This window comes from Camarhynchus parvulus, chromosome 9 (genome assembly GCF_901933205.1).
Source record: "Camarhynchus parvulus chromosome 9, STF_HiC, whole genome shotgun sequence".
NCBI lineage: Eukaryota > Metazoa > Chordata > Aves > Passeriformes > Thraupidae > Camarhynchus > Camarhynchus parvulus.
The window spans coordinates 24,239,051-24,264,457 of record NC_044579.1 but is presented as its reverse complement, the minus strand read 5'-3'; the positions used below and the strand labels follow the sequence as shown (position 1 = coordinate 24,264,457).

Below are 25,407 nucleotides of genomic sequence, written 5' to 3'. Positions count from 1 at the left end.
CTTTGAGGGCTCTGACATTGATGCTGCTGCTGGCTCTGCACTCTCCATGTTTGTGCAAACTCCATGCGCTGCTGTAGGTTTGTAATTGCACTTAGGGGCAGTTAATGGAGCCTGGTGATTCATGGGGAAAAAACAATGTCATTTGCTAAAAAACACCCCAGCCAACCCAGAGGTTCCTTTATCCTGGGCTATGGTGATGTAAGCCTCCAGAGAAATTCCAACAGCTCTAACCAGGGGGTGAATGCAGAGCAGTCAAGAGCAGTGAAAAGGAAAGCCCTTGCATTTTGCTGCTGTGGATGAGTTTCTGATCAGACAAAGCAGCACACACAGGGAATCCCCAAACAGACTGGTGGAGGCCAGGAGCTGACCCATTAAATTAAATTTCTCCTGTTTTACAAGATGATCTCAGGAAGCTGTGTCACATGTCCCTGTATTTCCACACTGGGTCACCATGAGTTTGTTTTCACATGATGAACATTTGAGCATTCAGCAAATAATATGATTTGTGAATAAAGGTAAAGGCAGGTAAGATGCAGCAGGATTGTAATATTGTCCAAATGCATTGATGTGGATTTTTACAATCCATACCACCCTGGGCTTCAGAGTAATAGTTCAGCTGGGTTCTCCCTGGGGACACAGGTCCAGCTGGGTCTGCTTCTAAGATCTGAGCCCTGCCATCATTTTGGGTGTGTTATTGGGTGGGAAAGTTTATCCTTCAGATTAGTTTATACATCTGTGAGTTACTTACCAAGAAAAAATAGAACATTGTCTTTAAAAGGCTCAGTGAACAAAAAAATAGCATCTCAGTGCAAAAGATTTTCCCTAACCATTTGTCCACTCAACACTATCTGGCTATTAAGGCAAAACATGATTTTTCTCAATTCTCTGTTCTAAACAATTATTTTTTTCCTGAGAAGTGACATTTATTGAGTTTACTGAAGAAGCAGGCCACTCTCAGTTATTTCGTTTTCTAAGCCACACCTTCAGCAGCAGTGTCCTACAGTGTGTTCTGCCAGCAGTTTGCATAAATTTGTTGTTTATCCTAAATGAAACTAAGGTAGGACAAATTTATCTAGAGAGCTTGGTCTGCCCCCAGTTAATTCTGTTACCTTTCTACAATAGAATTTGGGCCTTGTTTTCTACTCAGAAGTGCTGTCCTCAGCTCCAGCACAAACTGGTTCACAGTGAAGAATTCTCTGATAGGAGAAGATCTGGCATTTCCAGGTGTGTGGGGATGATCAAAGTGAAAGATGGAGCAGGATGTTCCTCTGCACATTTCAGCCCAGAGGAGCAGAGCCAGTGGCTCCCTCACTCCCAGAGATGCCAATTTGAGTCTTTAATGAGATCCTCCCTGGTGTGTGTGGGTCTGGAGACTTTGGTTTGTGAGCACTTGTCCAGCTCAAAGCTGGTCATGGACAACATCCCTGATGCCCTTTGTTACAAGTGAGTGCTGAACACAGGGGTTCATACAACCCTAAAAACCATAACTCTCAAAAAAAGGCTGCTCTGTAACTCTGTGGAACTTAAATTGTACCCAGATAAATGCTGGAGCAAATCTGAAGGAGTCTGGATACTTGCAGGCAGCACTGGGCTCAGCAAACACTGATGGATTCAGCTCCTCAGCTGGGGTACAGACAGAGCAGTAGAGACCAAATGGGCACAACCCCAAATTTTCCCCATGAGGGTACCCTGGTGGAGCCCCAGCCCAAGCAGGATTTGAAAATACCTTTGTGGGGTGTTCCCAGAAAGGACTGGCATGTCACATTCATATTTTCTGGAAAATCCCTTCACCCAGGATTTTTCTCCTGGGAAGCTGAGGAGCCTCAGAGAAAAGGAAAACAATTCTTATCTCATTTGCTTCTCCTGTGTTGTGCTCACATGTGGAATGTGTTTGGAGATTGTTTACCCACAGGTGATTGTTCCATTGGATTCTGCTGGGAGTTGTTTTCACTCTTTGGCCAATCAGGGCCAAGCTGTGTCAGGACTCTGGAGAGAGTCAGGAGTTTTCATTATTATCTTTTTAGCATTCAGTAAGTATCCTTTCTGTATTCTTTAGTATAGTATAGTATTCTTTAATATAACATAATATCATATCATAAAGTAATAAATGAGCCTTCTGAGAACATGGAGTCAGATTCATCATTCCTCCCTGTCCCCCACAAATACAAAACTGGCAGGAGCTGTTCAGTCACCAGCCAGTGAGAGCAGTGGGTGAGAGCAATCTGCTGTTCCTCAGGAAAGCAGGGCTTGCTCAGAGGGAATTGCTGTGTGTGGCCCCTGCCTGGGGAGGTCCAGCACAGGTGAGGCTCCCTGGAGCTCTGGAGAGCAGCAGCTGCTGCTGTGCAGTGTCCCCAGAGGGTTTGTCCCCAGTGTCCCCAGCTGCTCTGGCAAGAGGATTCCAATTCACACTTTGATTATGAATCTTTTTCAAATCCCACCCCCCTTTCATTGGAATTTGTTTCAATCTGATAAAACATCATTTCTGTCTTAAATGCCCCAAGTTTCTGCAATAACCTAAGAGTGAATTTTTGGAAGCTATCAGCTTTGACTGCTGCATGGAAGAACTTGAGAATGTTAGTTACAAAAGTTCAAATATTAAGTTATGAATGAAACAAACCTCTCCATGGTTTACGAAATTGCTGTTGGTTCATGACTTGAATAGTTTAAAGTGATAAATGATACTGCAAGAAACTGTGACTTTTACTGTGATTGGTGTATTTTAAAACATAAATATTTATAATAAATTTCATTCCCATTTGCAAAACATTTTCTTTTTGTCAGTCCCCTGTAGTATGATTCTTGATTCTGATGGATGTGATTCCACTCACTGATCTGTTATTTCTTCTGTCTTTCAGTTATACCAGCAGAGTTGTTTCCAATGGACTGAAAGCACAAATTAATAATCCAGAACTGAAAGTCAGAGGATTGGACCCACTCATCAAAAATTTAATTGATAAACTTCAGCACTTTAATCAAGTAAGTAATTTTTCCAAGATAAAGCCATTTTATTATGGAGCTGAAGGTAAAATCTCCAGGTGGAGATTCATATTCACATTCCATCATCCTATTGCACCCTCCAGGACTGCAGGCCTGAGGTAGCTGTGGTCTGGGTTTGGATAAAGGTAACTGAAGATGCCATTGTCCCAGGCGGGATTGAGCCCCTTCCTGACCCAGAGGTGGGGCAGCTGAGAGGTGTTTCAAACACTTTTATTCCACTTTCAGTCTCATGTGAAGGGCGAGACAATACAGATGTTATAATTCACACCATCATTATCAGAAGCCAACTATTTCCTAATTACATTATAAGTGTTTCTTGGCCTATCAGCTTTAGCCAAACCATGCTGTAAATGTCTTAATCATCTAAAATTACTCTTTGTGGATCCTACTACAATGCATCTTTCATAGTTCTGTTTCTCTAAAGTATCCAGTCTTATTTACAAGGCCATCCTTTGAAACTTACTTCTAGTTTCTCTCTCAATAGTGTCTGTCCTATTCCATGGCATTTCTAAATCAGCATTTCTTACCTCAAAGTTTGTATGCAGATACACACTATGTAAGCTTTCTCAAGCTTTGAAAATTCTCTACAAATCCATTTCCCACACTCAGGGGTGTAGATACCAGCAGATCAAACCCAAAATGAGCCTGTGAGGGTGTGACAACCATACTGGAAATGCTGGAGTCAGGACAGAGGGTACTCCAAGATGAATTCACCTTGCCCCTAGAAAAGCATTTCCTTCACAGGCCTTCTTCTGCCCAAAAGGACAGGTTGGGTTTGTCAGAGATGTGGTTAAGCTGTGCCTGCCTCTGCCATCTCTGTGGCTCCCACAGATGCACGTGGCATTGGAATAAATCACACGGGACTCTGTGGTGTTTGCAAGGTCCCAAGGACGAGGTGAGAAACAAGGAATCTGACTCCATGTTCTCAGAAGGCTGATTTGTTATTTTATAATATATTATATTATAGAATGCTATACTAAAACTATACTAAAGAATGAGAAGGATACAGACAGAAGGTTTTACAAGAATGAATGATAAAAACTCGTGACTGACTCCTCAGAGTCTGACACAACTGATGGTGATTGGTCATTAATTAAAAACAATTCACATGGAACCAATCAAACATGCACCTGTTGGTAAACAATGTCCAGGCCCCATTCCAAAGCAGCAAACACAGAAGCATCCAATAATTATTATTTACATTTTCCTCTGAGGCTTCTCAGCTTCCCAGGAGAAGAAATCCTGGCGAAGGGATTTTTCAGAAAATATCACAGTGACAGGACTCCATTTTCTTCATGGTGGAGGAAGCTGAGTTTATTAAAACCACACACTTTTATAGACAGTTATGATACAGGTGGACCTGGTTGTCCTCAGTCAATGTCCCTCACACCAGTGGCTCATTAGACACACCACCCTCTTGTAAACATTCTTAGCCAGCTGCAAAGATTAAGAATTGTTTTAATTCCTTCTCTGGTGTGGTGGTGTTCACAGGGGTCCCAGGATGAGGGAAGAGATGAGAATCTTGACTCCATGTTTCAGAAGGCTTATTTATTATTTTATGATAGATATTGTATTAAAAGAAAATGACATATTAAAACTCTACTAAAATAATAGAAAAAAGGATTTCATCAGAAGGCTTGAAAGGAATAGAAAGGAATGGAATGAAATTTTGTGACTGACCAGAGTCTGAGACAGCTGGACTGTGATTGGCCATTAATTAAAAATAACCACATGAGACCAATCACAGATGCACCTGTTGCATTCCACAGCAGCAGATAACCATTGGTTACATTTTGTTCCTGAGGCCTCTCAGCTAGCAAAAGGATTTTCCATAAGATATGTCTGTGACACTCTGGACTTCCCCAAAACTTCCCAGAGCAGTACCTGGGATGTTTGTGGGACTCTCCTTTCTGAGCAGTTGTCAGTAACCAGACCCGTGGCACTCCTGGTGCTGCTGCCATCCCCAGAGCTCAGGGTGGCCCCTGGGCCTGAGCAGCTCTGGGAGCTCCAGCTGGAGCCAGCAGCTTTAACCGGATTGATTTTCATTTAGAGCAGGCATGTTCTGCTGCCAGCCTGCAGGGATGCTCTCAGCAGAGCTGTGGGCACGTCAGTCTGCTCATCACCTTCCACCATTAAAGAGTGTGGGGACAGAAATGGTGGGAAGCACCCTGGTGGGTGGGTGGGTGTGCAGGAGGGAGAATGATCTGCACAGGTAAAACTGGGGGGAGTTGCTCAGTCAGGATCTGGGAGGTTGTAAAGGCTGTGACTGGGAGTCAGGAATTTCTCTACTTGCTCCTAAAAAAATGCTCCTCACCTCCTTACCTCCCATCAAGCAAATCTATAAATCCATAATCTAAGCTGTAATTAGTGGTTTTGTTAAATCTTGCTGGTCTCTAATATTCTCCTGTTCTGAAGGCTGCAGTTTAGGGATGCTTTGTATTTGATTTAACTCACCATGGGGAATTACAACAACCAGTCTGGTGCAGTGCTTAATATTGCACTGAAATAGGCATTGTGTGGTCAGATTGATGAAAAGGAGAATTCATTATTTATCTGTCTTTGCATGTTATAAAGTAGAGTGTTAATTTACTTTATAAATATTAGATATATCCATCTGTGTAATAGTGCTCTATAAACACTGACAATAGGAAATAGTTAGAAATAGATTAAATAAAAAAAAAAAGTTGTGTATTGGAAATTCTATTTCTTTGTCTGCTGTAGAAAAATAAAAATCTGCCTGGTCTGAGCTGCATACCAATTTTCTTAAATTACATACATTTTAAAAAGAGTCTCAGAAAGCACTTTTTAGCCAGCAGAATGAAATCCAGCTCTTGGCTCTGTCTGTAAGTTGGAAGTGTTGCTTTCTGGTACTTGTAACAGTTTCAGGAGAATATCTTCTTTAAGTAAATGTAACTCCCATCAGATTGAGGTGCTTAGCAAGAATGGATTCCAAGGGTGAAGGATTAAACAGAATACTGATTATTGCCCTAAGATGGTTTGTTCTTAAGTACTTGGAATAATATAAAATCCTTTGATCATAATTTTAGTAAGATTTCTTTGGAGATGAAAGCATCAAAGCAGTTGCTAAATATCTGAGGCTTTCACATACAACATCAAACACATGTAGCTGTTTTCTACTTCTTGGATTTTTGTTTCAGTTGTGATATTATTGTACAAATAAAAACTGACACTGAAAAGCCAATTAAATCAGGAGTTCAAAGTGACATCAATAGTGTGTGTAGACTGTAGAGTTATACAGAATTCTATTCCTAATTTTATGGACAAATTGAATTTTTTCATAAGACTATATTTTTAAATTTTTTTTTTGTGATATGTAGGGTGAAATGTAAACGCTGCTCTAAGAAGGTGTTGTGTGTGTATCTACAGCAACATTTGCAGCAGTGTTTGGAGCAGTGGGGAGAGCAAAGCCATGCCCACAAAGTGCACCAGAGGTGATTTGGTGTGCTTGGGCCCCAGCAATCTCCTACCCCTTCAATAATATTGCTGAGCTACCCAGAGGAAAGCATATCCTTGGGTAGGAGAAGGCTGTGATGAGATTTTTAAAGGAATAACATTTCTGTCTCAAGGAAACGAGCTGGGTCTGTCCCTCAGGGAGCCTGGACCTGCTGGATTTCACTTTCTCTCTGTTTTTCAGAGGGGTTTGAAATCAGAATAACCTGCTCTGGATCAGTTTGCTGAGGCTGGGGAGAGCTGTGTTCAAATCACCATTAATTTTCCTGAAAGATTTGCCTTAGCTCAGCAGTTGCTAAGGATTTCTGGAGCAAATCTCATCGCTGCTGTCTGTGATGGTTTCTCTTCCTCCTCTTTCTTCCACTCCTCCTCCTCCTCCCTGAGAGCCTCTGTCAGGCCAGCAGGGCTTGGCCACTGTCAGCAGGAGTGGCTCTGGCCAGCAGGAGCAGCCAGAAATTCCCTCATTCAAACCCCACCCTTTGCTCTTCCCTTGTGAGCTCCATGGTATGTCCACAAAGGTAAAAGATCCAATAACTTCACTGACCCTAAATCTCCTGGATCTGAACAAAACTCCTGTCCTGCCCCTGTTCCAGTTGGTGCATCCCAGCTCCAGCCTGTTCCAAATAATCTGTATGCAAGGCATCTTCCAGTCCTGCTGTCATTTAGGCTGAAATGCCACTTTGGTGGAGATTATAGCAGCTCCTCATTTTTATTTTTTTTTCATCTGGGACTTAAATCCTCAGCAGATCGTTGTTGTTTTTTTTTCCTAAAATGATTATGCAAATAGCAGGCTATTTTATATCCACTTGGCAAAGCTGGAAGTAAAGTGAAATTTAGAGAATATTATTCACCAATTACTGTTATTTCCATCCCTGACAGATAAGGTGGTTGAAGGGTTTATTGTTAGTGGCTGATTCACATATCAATAGAATTACTGAGCTACAATTTACAGTAACTTCTAGTAATGCAAAAACAGATCAAGTGAAGTCTCAGGTTGATGGGGAAAAAAGCAGCAGAAATAACATCTTTTCCTCCCTCTTTTTTGTGAATAGAGCAGGTGTGAACCACAATTGATGCTAAACACAATAATCCCCATTGCACCTCTTTTGAGTGCTGCTTCTTGCCACAGAATCACACTTCAATGTTTTTCTTCAGCCTTATGCTTTTCATAGTTCAAACTAAACTGGTTCTCAGGCCAAGGTTAAAAATCCTCAAGGATCAATTGCCCTGAGAAGAAATGAGAATGCTGGGAAAAGTGAAAAAGCTGTGCCTGTACCTTTACTAGCAGGGAGGTATCAACATTCTCAAGGGATTATAATATAATAAGCATTATACAGGTTTGACTTATTTGGTTTTTGTCAGGCTAAATCTGCTCCTGACAGGTTTTGTGAATCAGTTTTGTGTTTTGCTCTTGTCAGAGATGAATGCTCAGGGCATGGCTGGAGTTCAAGGCAGTGCAATAACCTAGTGCAGAAAATGAGAGTAATGTCAAAGCAAATCTTGCTGAATGTGGACCCATGTATTTTATTTTTTTTTTCTCTCTGCCAGAGTCTCATGGATCTGCCAGCTGAACTAAGAAATGCATGTAACTTAATTCCTTTCAGACTTCTGTACAGAGGATTCTGTTAGAGCAGAGTTCAAAGCAACAGCACCGAGATGTTTCATTCCAATAACATGAGCCAGCCATAATTTAATCTTGAAAGTGAATTTAGTTGAGTTATACAATAGGGAATAATACAATAAATCATTTAAGTAGTACTTAATTTAAAAGTGTGTATTTTTTTAGACATCCATAAAATTTATTACCTCGTAGAGTTTTTATATGAGATATGAGTGGAGACAAGTTGGTTTGATTTTTAGCCAAAGTTGTAGCTGCCTTGGACTAGGATTCAGAATTTTCTGTTCTTAGTTTCATCCATGGAAGGAAAGGCATCACCTGAGAAAGTTGGATGCTTTCCTGCTTCTGTCCCCTGGAATTTCAAAGCCCCCCAGTCTGTGAACAGGTACCACTGCTTGTCCCCACACCCCTCCCCAGAGCTGTCACTGCCACAGAAATGGCATTTTCCCCTCCCAGCAGTGACAGCTGCTCAGGACACACAGAGGGGTCACTTCTTTCTCCAGGGCAGCTGTGCCAGGCTCTGGGGCAGAGGTGGATCTTGTCTGCAGTCAGGTAAAGGCAATTTCTCACTGAAGGAAACACCTCTGCAGCTGTGCTGGTCCTGTCTGAATTCACCTCCCTGGGAAGGCATTAACACCTCAGCACCTTTGTCTCCCAAAGCAAACAGCAGGGATAATTGAATTAATACCACATTTATTGGCTGATTAATGAATAGCGCCAAGACAGGCACATACTAGAGGAAAATAAAGACAGAATTAATGAAACCTGAAACAATTATGTTTAGGATCTTGTGAAGACCAGGAAAGACCAAATAAACTTTATTGTTTTGGTTTTTTATTTCCTGCCCTGCTGTATAAAAATTGTTCACCCTGTAGTCAAATAAACTATCATCTCAGATTACTTCAGCAATTATACAAAGTTTGTTTCTCATCCTGGTTTTTCCTTAATATGTTTCTCCTTATTGAATTCATGGGCAGTTTTTCTTCTCCCCTGCTAAGTTAAACATGTCTTTGCTTCCAGATATGGATGCTGAATGTTCAGCTCTGAGATAGGTTGTGATCTTTTTCACAATCCATATGCAATGAAATAATTCATCCCAATGCTTGAAACAATCCAGTTTACTCAAAGACTGAGAATGATCTTCCTCTGTGTGCTCTCTTCTGTGTGGTTTTCTGTTTCTTAGGAAATACATATATATATCTATATAGATGTAAAAGCAGAGCAGCTGTCAGTGATTTGTCACTGGGCTGTTCCCCTGGAGATGTGGCATCTCCTCATCCAGGGCTGGGCAGCTCCAGGCTGTGGGCAGTGGTTTTCTTCTCTCCAATCCTCCTGGGTTTTAAAAAGAAAGGTGGTTTGGAAGCTCTAACCTTGGTCCTGTCGTGGCACTAAAACTCCTGTCAGAGCCAGAGGTTGTCCATTAATCAGAACAGGAGAGTTCTTTCTAGCCAGGTACACTGAAAAAGCACCACTGAACATTGTTTTATGGGCAGCATATGTTAAAATTGTAATGTGGTGCTAATTGAGATACATACCATCCCTGGCTGAGATCAGTGAACTTCTGCTGGTCTGAGGGCTGCAGGTTATTTGTTTGGTTTTGTTAAACATAGTGACTTGAGATAGAATTAAATAATTTTAATTGGAATTGAGAAATTACCTTTTAGTACTAGAACCAGCATCAGGATTTCAGTAGAAACAGTAATGTGAAATACTGGCTCCACTAAAGTAGAACTTAGCATTTTAAAACAAGACAAATCTAAACCTCAGTGTAAATCCAGCATATCTTATTATATGCCAGCAAATATATAATGCTAAAATGGCCTTTTATTATTCATGTGTTGTGTCTCAGAGTGTGCTGTGCTATTTGTCTTGCAAGCCTTCTCAGAAATTATTTGCCCAGATGGACCATTGTATGTGTTTTGTTTTGCTCATTGTGGGAAATCAGTCTTAATAAATCAAGATCACATCTTGAGTCTCAGAAGTGACTTGAGCCAAGTGGGGGAGAGGAGGGCAGAGCTACTGTTCCCATCTAGAGCTGAGCCAAAGCATTTCACACACAGAAACAGAGCTGGGAGAGTCTTACCCTGAGAAAAAACAAATCTGGGGTCTGTCCCTGGGGGTGGGCGCCCAGTTCTTGCAGCTGCTGAGTGAAACCTGAGCCCTGGGAAGTGTTTGGGATGCTGTGGTGGAATTGCTGAGGAGAGGATGGAGGAGGGATGTGCTGGGAGCTGAGCAGGGCAGGGTGGGAGCCCCAGGGCTGAGCGAGCACCCAGGCCAGGAGCTGTCACTGCCCTTCCCCTGCTGGGGACTCACAGGGGAGGGGCACTCATGGAGCTGGCCTGTTTGTTTGGATGGAAATTGATTTTTTCATAGACAGAAAGTCAGCAATCATCATTTAATTAATCAACTGAAATTACAAATTCATAATTATTTTCTTCTTTTACCCATATTTTTCTGATCACTCTCGTAATTCTGAGTTGCATGCATTGTTTAAGTAATTACCATTAGAAGTGAGATCATGGTATTTACTTTTGATCTAATTCCTGAGGTACAATGATGTGCTTATTTTTGGAGGTGGTAAGTTTAGCATAATAGGAAAAGAAAGCAGAGCTTTATGGGTTTATCATTGTTTTCTTTAGGGTAGAGTAAAGGTCTTTAAACAATTGATTCCTCACTGTCCAAAAGCAAGAGCAAGGTCATTTTCCTCTCTTTCTGTTCTGCTCTGAAGGGAGCAGGCAGGCAGGGGAGGGAGAAGGACCAAGGCCATCAAACCCAAACTTGTTCTGTGGAGCCCAAGTGGGGCTGCACTGCTGGTGCTGAGTGGATTCATCTGCTGAAGGATTCAGCCCCTTCCTGTGGGAAAATGTCCTGGTTTGATGCTGGCACAATGCCAGGGCCCCCATATATAAAACACATTCTCCCCAGTGGCTGCTGTGAGATGTGACCAGAAATGGAGCAAAGCTCCAGCTTAGGAATAAAGGAAAGAACTTTATTAACTTACAGTATGAAAAAAAAGGAACACACAGAACTCGGAATGAAAACCTTCCAAAAACATTCCTCCTCCTCCCCCCAATTCCCACCACCACATGAAATAGAACCTTAGATTCTCAATCCAGTTATGGTATCAGATTTGATCCAGGACTCCTGAACAACTGACCAGTGTGATCAAGCAGAAGCCCTTTATTGTTTACATTACACACACATTTATAGATTCTACAAACTACCAAGTACACACTGCTTGACTGGTGCCTTTGTCTTGTTCCCTCATTTTCTGCCTGCATTTCTCACAGTATGTGATTGGTCACAGTCCAGGTGTTTCACAGCCCTCTCCAATTCCTGCAGTCCTGGTATTCAGTTTCTCAGCCTCTTCTTTATTAATTTAGCCCAATTTATGTTCCAATATCCTTGACGAATTCCTGAGGCTTTGATACCAAACTCAGAAGCAGTGCTGGTGCACACTATGGCCTAACCCTGCAAATTCATGGCAACAACTTCCAGCTGCAGCAAACCACATGGTTCCAGCAGTAATTTGGGTTGTGTTGCAGCACATGAATCAGAGCTGGGCTGGAGCCAGCTCAGGTGTCCCTGTGAGCCTGGTTTGGCTGCCCAGCGGCAGCCCCAGGAGCTCCCTGCACCAGCTGGGGAGCAGGTCCTGGACAGCACCTGCAGCCCTCACATTTGGGTTACTGAGCTGTGACAGCTTCCTGTGAGATGGTTCTCACCTGTCTGCCCAGGCTAGCACCCTCTGAATCTGTGTCCTCAGTGTAGGGTGTGGGGAGTTAAAGCCTGGGAACCTTTGGTGCCATGTGAGCAGTCATGTCCTCCTTGGAGAGCAGAGGAGCTGATGGTGGCTGTGAGGTGACATTGTCCAAACTTCCCAGGGTGGTGTCTGAAGGAGAGGACGGGGCCATGAGCAAGGCAGAGGAGTTCTTGCTCTACCCTGCTCTTCTGTCAGTGTCTGTGGCCTTACAGTTTGGAATTTAGAGCAGGGCTGAATGCTGGAGAGAGGCCATGCCAGGCAGAGCTTTTCTCTTCTACTTAGGGAAACATTCACAAGTAATTATTAGATAGGAGAACTAAAGGAAACAATCCTCCTGTTTCAGGCAGAACCACTGCTGTGAAACAGCATTTTTGTCACTTCAAAGAAATTCAGTCTTAAACCAGGCCTGTTTTGGTTCTGACACTCTGGCACTGGTTTGGTGTTGTGCATAGTACTTGTAAAGGTTTGGGTATCTTACGTCTCACACAGCCCTGAGCCAGGCTGGGAGTTCACCAAACCCAGAGCTGATCCTAGCTTATCAGACTCTGATTTTCCTCATCTCTTCATAAGTTCCTCTGCCAAGTTGGAATCAAAAAAGCAAGATGTGTGTAGGATCAACCTAATCAGTAAAATCAAAAAGCACCAGTCAGACATGGTCACTGCTGCTGCTGCTCTTTTACCCAAAGCAGGATGCAGCTCTGAAATGCCCAGAGACCTCCTGGAGCTTCTCTGCAGCCTGTTGCCCAAAGCTGAAAGGGCATCTCAGAGCTGTGGGTGCTGGGCTGGGCTCCCCAGGTGCAGGAGGTGCCCTCTGCCCCACCACAGAGCTGGGAGCTGTGGGGGTGCCAGTTGTGGTTTCCCTGGCTCTGCATTGAAGGCACTCCAGACAGCAGTTTCATGTTCACACTCAGGTGTTCATTATTTCTTATCAGTAAAACAGTCTCACTGCTGTGAGTTCTGCAGCTTTTCATTAGAAGGCACAAAATGCCCAACAATCTCTTGGTACAAGCTCTTTTAAGACTAAACTATGCAATTAAGAACTGACACCTGGATTATTTTCTCTTTTAACCCAATAACTGATCCCACAGAGCCCACAGTGCAGACTTTTCTGCCCAATTACAAAATGCCACCCAAACCCATGGAGAAGAAGGAAGAAGAAGCATGAAGAAGAAACCCAGGACAGCACCCTGTGCCCTCCATCTTGCTTCCATCCACAGCACACTAAAAATCCCCAAACCTCAATTTCTCACCAAGTGACACACCTGCACTGCTCTCTATAATCTATTGCACACTTTTGTGGGTTCCAGTCTATCTTGGGGTCTGGGAAACTTTCTCCATGGATGAGGGTCACAGTCAGTGCTGCCCTGGGGGTCAGGGCACCCAGAGCAGACACAGGAATATTCCCTGTGCTGCCCTGGGGTTGCACAGGATCCTTCTGCCATCCTGACCCTGAGACACCTCTCCTCAAGTGCAGCAATTCCTGCTTCTCCAAGGAAACCCTTCTCCCCCAGCAGCACCAGTTCTGTGTGGCTCCCAGCCTGGTTTCTCCTTGCAGAGCTCAGTGCTGCACATTGATCCCACTGATCAGAATTCCCACCATTCCCATCAGACACCAGAGGCTGAGCTTCCTGCCAGCCTTACCTGCCTGCCACGAGTGAGCACGTAGTGAGCACAGCAGTGAGTGTTGTAGTCTTGTATTAATAAGGTACAAAATGGCTAATTGTCTCTTGTTACAAGGTTTGTAAAGTTAAACTGGCTAGTTAAGAAATGACACTTCAATTGTTTTCACTTTTAACCTAATAACTAATCAGTTGACGTCCACAATGTGGACTTTCCTGTCTAATTACAAAAAATTACCTAAAACTATGAAGAAGAAGGAAGAAGGTGAAGAAAGAAGAAGAAGGTAAAGAAGAACAACCACTCTAAAACTAGAGTTTTAGAACTACCTAGAACTTAACTCTAGAACTACCACTCTAAAACCTCTATCTTGCCTTATATATATTGCTATACTCTGAAACTCCAAACTCTAAGTTTTCTACTCTGTGATACTACACACTTGTAATTAAACTACACACCTGTAATCTCAGTGTTATCAATCAATTTTGGAATGTTTTCTACAGCTTCAGGGCAAATGCAGTGCTCTCCTGGGGATCAGAGTCTGTCAATACAGAAAAATCTAAAATTCTCAGCATCCAGAACTCCAACACATGAGATGTGAGAGAACCATCTCATAGGGAGTATCACTTCTGTTTATAACTGTGTGTTTCTTATCTTTTGTCTCCTTGCTTTTGTGTCAGTTCTTGGAGATTTGCAAAGAACGAGAGTTCAGCAAATGTGAAAAGGTTTAGTAGGAATTTTACAAACTCTACCACGCTCTCATTTTCACCATCTGTGACTTTTAGGAGCATATAGATTGGTCTTTACCCTTCTTTTTTACTGGCCTTTCTTACCCATATTGAAATGTTTTGTTTCTGAAAATGAGCCTCATTTGAGTGAATGTTCCAACAATTGAGTTAGTTGCATTATTTAAAGGCACGACAAACTGAGTGTAGCAGTTGATTTCATTGCTCTCCAGACAGGCTGTGCAGTTTGCTCCTAACTCAATTCAGCCCCGTGCAGGTACAAGGGCAGCACGTGGGCTGAGGAGGAGAACCTAGCAAGGAATGGCTTTGGTCCTAGGAGACTTTGGCACAGTTTTCCATGAATGTTGTTGCTGGTTCTTGGCTTCTTTTCTCTGCTGCTGTCTTGGTTGGGATTGAAGGCACTCAAGACGATAGTTTGTGTTCAAATGTTTATTATTTCTTATCTGTGTTACAGTCCCACAGGTCCTGGGTTCTGCAGTATTCTACTAACAAGCTACAGAATGGCTCACTGTCTTTCTCTACAAGGTCTTTTAAGGCTAAACCATCCAAATAAGAAATGACACCTAAATTAGTTTCACTTTTAACCCAATAACCAACCACCCGTGCCTGCAATGTGGACTTTTTTACACAAAACCACCCAAACCCATGGAGAGGAAGGTGGAGAACAAGGAGCAGCCTCCATCCTGAAGGCTCCATCTTGCCTTATACAGATTGCTCTATTCTAAACCCTTAAACCCTTGTGACCATGTTCACAGGGGTCTGAGGATGAGGGAAGAGATGAGGATCTGAATCCATGTTTCAGAAGGCTGATTTATTATTTTATTATATATGTTATATTAAAACTAAACTAAAAGAATAGAAGAAAGGATTTCATCAGAAGGCTAGATGAGAATAGAAAAAGAAGGAATGATAACAAAGGCTTGTGGCTCGGACAGAGAGTCTGAGCCAGCTGGGCTGTGATTGGCCATTAATTAGAAACATCCACATGAGACCAATCACAGATGTGCCTGTTGCATCCCACAGCAGCAGATAACCATTGTTTACATTTTGTTCCTGAGGCCTCTCAGCTTCTCAGGAGAAAAAATCCTAAGGAAAGGATTTTCCATAAAATGTGTCTGTGACAAACTCTAAGTTTTCCACCATGTGATATCACACACTCCTATTCAAACTCCACACCCACAATCCCAGTTCTGCCATTCCATTTTGGAAGCTTCTCCACAGCCTCAGGTCAAATGCAGTGTTCTCCTGCCTGGCAGCACAGAAAGTCTAAAATTCTCAGCAGCCAGGCTTCCAACACATTGTTCTATGTGGATAGTTAGGAATGGTAAAAACCAGACCTTCCTCAGCTTCTGTACAAGGCCAGGTCCAGCACTGTGTGTGTGGCTCCCAGGGTGCTTAAATGACAAAATGCAGAGACCCCCACAGAGATGGGAATGGCTGGCATGTAATAGTCAGCTGAGATTAAAGGCTTTTTTTTCCAAGTGCATTAGCAATAAAACTATTTTTAGAGGCATATATTTTAATTCTGAGTCTTCTAGCATCTTGTACCAGCATTTAGTAGACTGTAAAGTTACTACAGAGTAAGTAGTAGATAATTTGAGATTGGAAGGGACAGTCTGGAGACAATCCAGCCTTCTGTTGAAAGCAGGGCTTTAGATTAGGTTATCCAGGGCCCTGTAAAACCAGGTCCTGCAGCATTCCAGAGGAAGAGATTCCATCTCTTCCCTGGTGCCCCTCTGCTTTGTGTTTGCTTGCTTGCTTATCTCTATGAAAATAAGTATCCTACTCTTAAATGCCTCACTTCTTCCTGTTTATTGTGTTCTCGGGGTCCAGCTTGAATTCAAGGACAATAAGTCTTGGGCACAGAATAGGCACTTTATACCTTTATACACTGAAATATGTTCTAGGGTGTAAAGCAGGAGCATTTATGTGGCTCAGGGAGACACCTGGAAGTTCCTGCTTCCTACAGGAAAACATCCGAAGGAAATGACAGCCAAGGCAGACAGAGTGTCTCCATCTCTTGTGTGAAGCTGATTCCTGTTGGGACCTGGACTCCCAGCAGACAGGTGGACATAAATAAATGGAGAGTACTGATTAAGCAGCAGCCACCTCATTTTCAGAGCACAGGATTTGCATACACTGGTGGGCTGGAGGAAAATTTACTGTGCACGTGGTGCTGGGAAAGCCTGGGGTGTTACAGTGAGGAGCCATTTGCTCATTATTTGGAATAGCAATGAGGTGTGTGCCACAGCTCTGGTGGGTTTGCAGACAGCTCTGCCTCCTGAACACAGATGGGATTCCTACCTCTAATTGTGATTTCATGGTGGAAAATGCTGCTTAAAGATTGGAGCTCTGTAGTCCTGCAAATGTCCGGGCCCTCAGTTTCTATGCCCCATACCACCCCAGGCTTTGGCTGGCTGGAGTGTCTTGCATTGCAAATAAGATTTATTTACTATGCACTGTTCAGTGACACCTCCAATCTATCCTGCTTCCTGGGACTGTATGCATTTTAAATGAGATAATACATTTATTTCAGTTGCCTTTTTGCTGCAACTGTAATGAGCCTGTGCCTCAGTACGGTTATGTGGGAGTGGCTCTATTTGGAGCTGAGTATTCCCAGTCCCAGATGTCATGGATGAACTTGTCATTATGCAGAACAGGGGCCCAGGAGAGCATTCTGAGTCCCTTCAGAACTGGGGAGCTGTGGTGGTTGTGAGGGTCCCCAGGATGAGGTGAGAGATGAGAATCTGACTCCATGTTCTCAGAAGGCTGATTTATTATTCTATTCTATTCTATTCTATTCTATTCTATTCTATTCTATTCTATTCTATTCTATTCTATTCTATTCTATTCTATTCTATTCTATTCTATTCTGCTATACTAAAGAAAGAGAAAGGAGACATCAGGAGCCTTAAAAAGAATGAATAATAAAAACCCATGACTGACTCAGAGTCTGACACAGCTGATGGTGATTGGTCATTAATTAAAAACAATTCACATGGAACCAGTCAAACATGCACCTGTGGGTAAATAATGTCCAAGCCACATTCCCAAGCAGCAAACACAGGAGCAGCAATCAGATAATTGTTGTTTTCCTTCTTTTCTGAGGCTTCTCAGCTTCCCATAAGGAGGAAATCCTGGGCAGAGAGGATTTTTCAGAAAATATCATGGTGACAGGGTGCCTTGGTGTTGCCTTAACACCAACAGCCCAGTGAGGAATGAGAGGCAGTGATTCACGTGCAGGAATTGCACACCTCCATCACAGCTCCCCCAGGCTGCCCTGGGGCTGGGCAGAGCCCAGGCATCACTGTGGAGGAGAGAGCCACCCTTTGGGCATCCTTTATCAGCTGCTTCTCAGCCAGGTGAGATGGGCATCCTTTATCAGCTGTATCTCAGCCAGGTGAGATGGGCAGGCTGTTATCAGCTGTATCTCAGCCAGGTGGGATGGGCACTCTGTTATCAGCTGTATCTCAGCCAGGTGGGATGGGCACTCTGTTATCACCCACATCTCACCCAGGTGCTTCCCCCAGCCCCAAGGTTTGGGAAGAGTGCTCAGGGAGCCTCCCAGCAGTGCAGGAGGTGCCTGCAGTGGTGCAGGGCAGCAGTGCACCTCTCAGCAGTGGTGCAGGGCAGCAGTGCAGCTCTCTGCCTCTCTCAGCAGCTCTCAGGAAGCTCACAGCAGCCTTGGGGAGTGTTTGCAGAAGGTAACATTGGTGCAGTAAAGCAAACAAGACCCAGCATGTGTAAGTTGCTCAAGCCCAGAATGAATCTTTACCTGTGTCCATGAGTTGAAAGCTGTAAATGATTCCACTGGCTGCTCACACTGTGTGGAATTACAGCTGTGCATGCTCAGAAACAAGTGAGATGCAGGGCCTGTGAGCCTTCTGAAGCTGAACTCTTGGTGTATTTGCTGCCTTCTTTGAGAGGATAAATCAAAACCCTGAGGCTTTTGCCCCATGACCCTTCTCTGTCAACAGCAAAGGGAGTTAGGGAGGGTTCTCTGGTGGGGCTCACAGGAACCTCTGCTCCTTGAGCCCCCCAGTTTTCTCTGATGTGCTCCTGCCCAGGTGTGTGAGTGTGTCGGGCTCACAGGAGTGTGCAAACCCCAGCACACACACACACCCCAGGGGGACAGGTAACAGGATTGAGTTGTTTAGAAGCAGCCACAATGTGTCCTCAGTCTTACACAGTTCAGGCACATCTGAAGATGAATTTAGGTTGGCCTCTACATGATTTTAACGTGTGTAACTAAAAGAAAAATACCCTGATGCACACGATCTGTTGTTTCCAACATTTAGGAAAGGTTTCCAGCTCTAATTTATTAATAATTCTGATAGGGAAGATTATTCTTCTGTGTGATGAGGACTTTTTCACAGTTACAAAAGTATGTCTAATAACTAATTGAAGTGGATTCAAGTGATAGTCAAATTTGAGCAGAGCTTTTAATAGGCAGAAGCAAATGAGCAGAATGCAGCCTGCTGATAAGGAGGCAGGGAGTGTTTTGAATGCTGCCATATGTCCAGATCCAAGTGATCAGCCTTGCAAGCAGAATCAGAAAGTGCTCAGCATCCTTTCAGGGCTATGTCTTGTTTGCTTTCAGGACCTATAAGAGGAGCCTCTCAGAGCAGTTTTTCAAAGTGACATGTTCATGGGAGTGAACTGGAGACAAACAATCTCCTTATTGGGGAGCATAATGAAATATGGCTCCTGCTTTGCTGCAGGAAAATGAGGCTGAGCCATATTTGATGTGGCATCTGAAATAAGAGAATCTAATCATATCAAATGGGTTTCAGAAGGGTAAATGGAAAGCTTGAGGGTTGTCTTAGGCCTTATAATTGGGGCTGGATGAAGTCATACAGGGGCCAGGGGCTGTGGAGAGCTGCAGGCACTCTGACCCCCCTGATGAAGCTGACCATTCATGCCAGCCCCTCAAATAAAAAGTTTAATGTTAAGGAGCTGTGTTGCATGAAGTTCTGGTCTCAGGGGTAATTCTGAGTCATGCAGCACCATACAGAAGTTCCAACTGAGGTGCATAAAATTAATCACTTCGAGTATTAAAGTTCAATTTTGGACTTCAGTTAGAGTGTTTATGAACCATATGAAACAATATTATACTTCCTGATTATAAAGATTATTTTAATTATTGGTTAAAATATTTTTGAGGTTTTTTTTGTCTAGCTTTGCTAATCACTTCCAAGCACTTGGTAGATTATAAATTGCACACCAGTAACCAGCCATGCAGAATACTTTCTGTGTTGGTAATATGATATATTAACTAATAATCCAAACAAAATATAATAAATTGCTACTTAATTCTGAGATGGTCAAGCAGAACTAAATATATTCCATTACTTTGAAAATGTGAATAATTTGTTTTGGAAATAAGAAGTTTCTCTTTAGCTTCTAAGTGTAATGGTAACAGCCAGGAAGTCATGAGTGCACACTCAGGAAATGGGATTAGCTGGTCATAAACCATCCCAGGTCAGTGGGCAAAGAAAAAACACTTGGCAATTTCAAAGGTAGCAAAAGTAAGAAAAGAAAAATACTGAATTGAATGAAGGAGAAATTATGACATGTAAAAGTCAATCAGAAGAGCTAAATGGTGCAATGTAAAACCTGTGATAGGTAGGGCCCAGGAAAATAAGCAAGTGCCTTATTTAATAAGGAGGCAAAAAGTGGCTCTGAGCAACATTTCAGTTCCAGGAAAGGCTCTGACATTGCTGGGCTGTGTTCCTTTGGGCAGCCCAAGCTGTCCTGCCTGTCTGCTCCTCATTTGTGACTCCAGCATGGGGGGTTACTGACAGGCCATGAATGAGACAGGGCTGCTGTGGAAAGCACCTTGAGCTGGTTTTTTTTTCAGCATCAGTCTCACTACATGATTGTTACAATGGGAAGATGCCACCAGCTCACATCCCAGGCAGCAGACCAAGAACTCAATGTTACAACTTACTTTATAAGCTTCTTGACCAATCACACAAAGCAAAAGCATATTTACAGTAGTTCTATCCAATCACCTTTGATAAAACAATGCTTGCTTACTTCGAATACAATACCTGCTTGTAAGCCTTAAAACACAATGCACAGAGCTCCATTATTAAGCTTTAACCTTCCTAATATCTTGCTAGATAAACTTTTTGTAGCTTAGAAAGCTATTCAGACAAACGTTAATACACAGACCCTTGTTCTATTTGCCCTTGCTTTTCTACAGTTTAAATACTTTTTCTGCTGACCTATCTCATGGCTGCTGCTTTAGCTCTACTGACAGTTCTGCTGTATCTGAGGCCTGCATCTTGCAGCTTTCCCAAAACCTTCTGATTTTGTGGATCCCCACAATTTGGAGGTGATGGAGCCCAAGCACGTTTCCTCAGCCTGCTCAGCTCCGGTTTCTCTCCTTGTCCTTTCCTCCTGTTTCAGGGGTTTGGGGCTGCACTGGCAGGGTAGCACACATGGCAGCTTGATTCCTGGGCAAGATTCATGGAAGGAATGCCTGAGTGATGCTCTCTGAGCATGAGGGGAGGGCAGGGGGTGCAGGGCACTGTGTTCAGCCTGGGAGCTGTGCACAGCACCAGCTGGGGCTGGCCTGGTGCTGGTCTGATTTCCTGAGAGCAGCTTTGTGTGTGGATGCTTTTTTTTATCAGTTCAGGCAGGGAAAAATGTGAATGTCTGTAATCTGGGGTGAGCTAAAATAGTTCCATATGAGTTGTCAGGCTGGAGTTAAAGTGGTGAAAAGGAGCTAAAGTGTGTGCAGTTGCTGTGCTGCCTGCTGTTAGGCTCTGGCAGGATCAGAGAGTTCATATGATCAATACATTTGTTCTTCTGCCTGCTACACAGAGAAACAACAAGATCATTTGCTAGAACCTCGAACCCAAGGAAATTTTGGTCTGTGGAGAAAACCTGAGGAGATTGGGCAGATTTCAGCAACATTTTTTTATGGGGGATTAGAAAATACCTGAAAAGAGCAAGTCTGGCCTGATCCCCATTAATATTGTGGGTCTGGGTGTCAGAGGATGTAACATCCTCTTACTCCAGGGATGTGACATCCTTTTACTCCAGGGTGGAGTAAAAATGGCTGTGGACAGACTCTAGAGGATAAGGGAAGGCACTGGTTCTCTCCTACTCTCATTTTTTCCTCTCCCTTCTCATCCCTGCTGTAAATAAATGTTTAATTTTGCCTGTGCTGAGTGGGTGACAGGAGCAGGGTGGAGCAGAAGCCCCACGAGTGCGAAGCAGCCCATCTGCCTGTGGCTGTGGGGGAGCCTTGCACTTGGCCAGGCTTCTCCTGGGAACAGTCAGGTGGGTGGAGGATGCAGTCTGGGGATGTGGCAACTCACTGCAAACCCCAGAATCCAGGTCAGTCTCAGCATCCCTCTGTTCTGGCTGTATCAGCCACTCAACGTGGTCAATAGTGTGAATTTAGCAAAGCTGGAACCTCAGTGTCTGTCAGAAGGAAGAGCAGGAAGAGGGAGATTCAGCAGATTCACAGTCAGTCCCTGCCTTGTGCCTTGGGTGTGGGTTAAACCCTTGACAAGCTCAGCTACAAGCACAGAACTGTTCCATTGCTGCAGTTAAATCAGCCAAGTTTCTCCCACCATTTTGGAAGCCCCATAAGAGAAGTGGGAGAAGGCAGGGTTAGTCTGGCTCCTGCAGAGAAAAAAAAAAAGGCATTGATTTCTTAAAGAACACAAAATCCTGAAAGTTCAGCATGCTGTGTTTTAATTTGCCAGCCTAGGACTAAACAGAAAATTGCAGCATGAGTCCTGAGAACATCAGGGACTGAGGAGGAATTTTGTCTTTTTCCTCAGAGTCCCTCCCTCACCCCAAAGTGCTCATTAGCACCTGCAGGCCCTCGGTGCTTGGTGGCAGCTCAGTGTGTGGTTTGAGGAGGCTGTTCCTCACTGTGGCTGTGTACAGAGTTGGAGATGAGACAGAAATCAGATGAAATATCTCCAGCAGCTTGAGCAGGCTCCCATCATATCTGGACCTTGGTGGCTTTCAGAGAGCTGTCACTGTAATCTGCTGGGTTGGCATCTGGATGTGTGGGTATGTATGGAAATAGTTCTGAGCATCACAGACTGAAAGCAGCAGAATCAAAAGCTGCTTGCTCAGCTGGATGCTCACATGCCACTGCAAACTTTGGCAGTGGGTGGTTACCTGGGCCTGGCACACTGACAGGAGATTTTTCTCCGTCTCTGAAAGAAGACAAGTGGCTGGTTGTGCACAAAATGCCTTTTTCTGCCATCTGCTGTGCTCATTTCCCACACAGAGGGGTCACTCTGGTCAGCAGCATCTCCCACTATGAATCCTCCAGGCCCACTGCTGTTCCATGGTTGGTGTTTGATCCTTAAAAAGCTTCTTATCCCTCCCACCCTGCCCTCTGCTCGCACTACTACTACTACTACACTACTTCATGTGTAGTTTATTGGTGCCTTGGGGGGGCCACCTGGAACAGAGGTTAAGAGAATTAAGAGAATTAGTTCATTAAGAGAATCTAGACAAGATTCAGAGAATAAAGTGGGGATTTACTAAAGGCCTTCAACAGCCACACCTTGGGCAGTCACAGCTTCCCAGAGGCTACACCCAAGCTGGACAATGGGCACCAGTTTTTCAGACAATTATAAGTTTGGTCCATTCACATATCAGGGGTTAATTCTCCAATTACAGCTTTAGCTAATGAAGTCATTTACCCCCAGTTTGCTGCCCCCAATTCACTTTTGTTTGTACTTTTTGGGGCCTGAGGCTGTGGGGTGTCCTTGGTTCCCAGGCCCAGAGGGATTGTTTGGTCTGACCACAATGTGAACTCTGTATGACAGAGTTTGGAGTGATGCACTAATGCAGTACAAGATCTGAAAAGTATAAAAGCTGAAATCCTAAGGCATCATTCAATAACTGTGATTTCAAATTCCAGCCAAGGCAACATCCTCTCTTCAGGGTTTCTAAGCTCACTGAGTGTTTAGGCTGGGTGCCACTTTTTGTGGCACTGCTCTAACGTGAGACAAAAGTCTCAGCAGCATCTGGTGGTGCTGCTCAGGTTCATCTGTCAGGGTATTGGAGCTCCTGACTAAGGCAGAGGTCAGAAATGCCTTTCCATGTTTCTAGATTAAAATGTGACTTCCCAAATGTAAATGTAGAACTGTATCTGCAGGGGACACAGGGCTGCACAGGACTGTGGCAGGCAGGTCCTGGCTCAGAGCTGCCCTTTGTGCAGGGACTGGAGAGGGCAAATCCCTCCAGCCCCTCTGAAGCAGCAGCTGAGCTCTGGGTGTTCCTTTGTGAATACTCTTGAATTGATAACACCAAGTGCCCTGCACATCCCAGTGGAAAGACCCAGTATAACCAATCTTATGGCCTTCTAGTACAATTCAGTGGAAATTTTCAATCTACAAGCAAGAATTTATGTTGTTGAGTGTTTTGGGATGCCAAGTTTCTGTAACTTTACACTTTACCCTTGCCAAGTGTGACCTTTACAAGGGTGCAGATCTGAAAAGGATTTCCTGTCCTTGAGATCTATCTTTTTCAGGTCTTTTGGGAGGTTTTTAGACACACTTATTGTTCTGGATTCTTTTAATTAAAAATGTGTTGAGGGCTGCCCATTAATTCCTCGCTATTCTCTATTGGCCTGCCCTATCCGATATTCATTGTGCAGTAAGATTGTACCATTTAAATTTGGATCTCTGCAGCATCCCTGGAGCTGGTTCCTCTCCAAAAATGAGAATTATGTGGCTAATTTTGTGTGGTATCTTTAAATACAGGCATCTTGCAGCTCATTATTTTCTTTGAAGATAAAGGTTCCCTTCCATCTCTCCTCAGATTGTGAGGGTATAACTGCAGGCAAACAAGGGCCTTTCAAAGGCTTGGGTGCTTGGGTTGTTTTGTTGGGTTTTTTCCCTCTCACCACTGCAGAAAATGGCAAATTGTTGTTGCTGTTAGAAAGCAGATAATCTTCTCCTATAGCTGCAAGTTCTTTGTGTTCTTTTAATAACAACTGGAAAAGCTGGAAAGAGGGGAAATGGCTGCAGCAGAAATAACAGGGAAAGTTCACTGGTCCGAGTGCTGCTCCCGTGGCATTTCCACGTGTCAGAAGCTCCAGTGTTTCTTCTGGAAACCAGGGCAGAGGCCTGGGAAGGGTTTGCAGCAGATGCCCAGACTGGAGCAGAGCTTTGGGGAGCTTCCCTTCCCTCCCTGGCTTGCCCTGTGAGCACTGGGGGAAGCCTGACAAGGGCAGGGGTTGGGGTTTGTCCCCTCTGTGGGGCTGGCACATGGGACAGGGAGGGAACAGCTTGTGCCCTGCTCATCCTCCCAGAAACTCTTGAACCTGGCAGCCATTTCAACCACTGTTCTAGCCTCAGATAAATAAAACAAAGTGAGACTGTAGAAATTGGATAGGTGTTTGGAGAGAGAGATCCTGCCCATGCCCTGTTGGGAAGGATGAAAGTTTGACTAGAAAGTCTCACAGGTATGGATGCTTAGCAGAAAGATTTTTAAATGTGGAGTCTGATGAAGGAATAGAGTTGGAAGCAAGTTTTGCTACAGAAGAAAATAATTGCTGAGCCAGTCTCACTGGCTAACCAAGGAGGTAAAGGGTGTGTTAGTTAGAAGGGGTTTTTATGGCTTAGAGCAAAGGATAAACCCACCCCAAACAAGAAGATGTTTTTACCAAGCAGAAAGAGAGCACAGGCAAACAAGTCAGCAAATGTGGCAAGTAGAAAAAAGAATTTTCCACTGCAAGAAAACTGAAAAACAACTTCTAGCTTAAACTGTAATGTACTAACTTCTAGTGGTTGGAGAACAGTAACATGAATATGGTAATTACAGTAGTTATGATAGGCTGTAGATAATAGTTAAGGTATAGATTGGTTCTGCTGTATGAAGATGCTCAGCAAAGAAAAGTCTATAATGCACTGTAACCAAACCCAAAGGGTCTCCAGGCCTGCCTGCAGCTGGAGCTGACAGCTGTGGGCACAGCTCTGTCACCCACCACCCTGGACTGCTGTGACATCTTGGATGCAATAAACTGCATTTTGTATACAATAAAATGCATTTTGGATACAAAAACTGCATTTTGGAGAGCTGCCTGGAGTCCTGCATCTCTCATTTCAGCTCTTACAATGCCCACTGACAGAAGGGCTGGGCTGTGTCCTGTACCCCAAAGAATCCACATTAAGGGGAGGGAATGAGAAGTCTCCACGTGGCTCAGGTGT

General features: G+C 43.8%; 1 protein-coding gene across 1 annotated transcript in view; it reads left to right on the top strand.

Moving 5' to 3' along the window:
- The window catches only part of LOC115906989 (glypican-5-like), a 378,698-nt gene that overhangs the window by 208,464 nt on the left and 144,827 nt on the right, over window positions 1-25,407 (top strand). Inside the window, exon 7 of the mRNA XM_030954603.1 lies at window positions 2,856-2,976. Within this exon, the coding sequence (XP_030810463.1) occupies window positions 2,856-2,976 (121 nt within the window). The remainder of the gene's footprint in view (window positions 1-2,855; window positions 2,977-25,407) is intronic.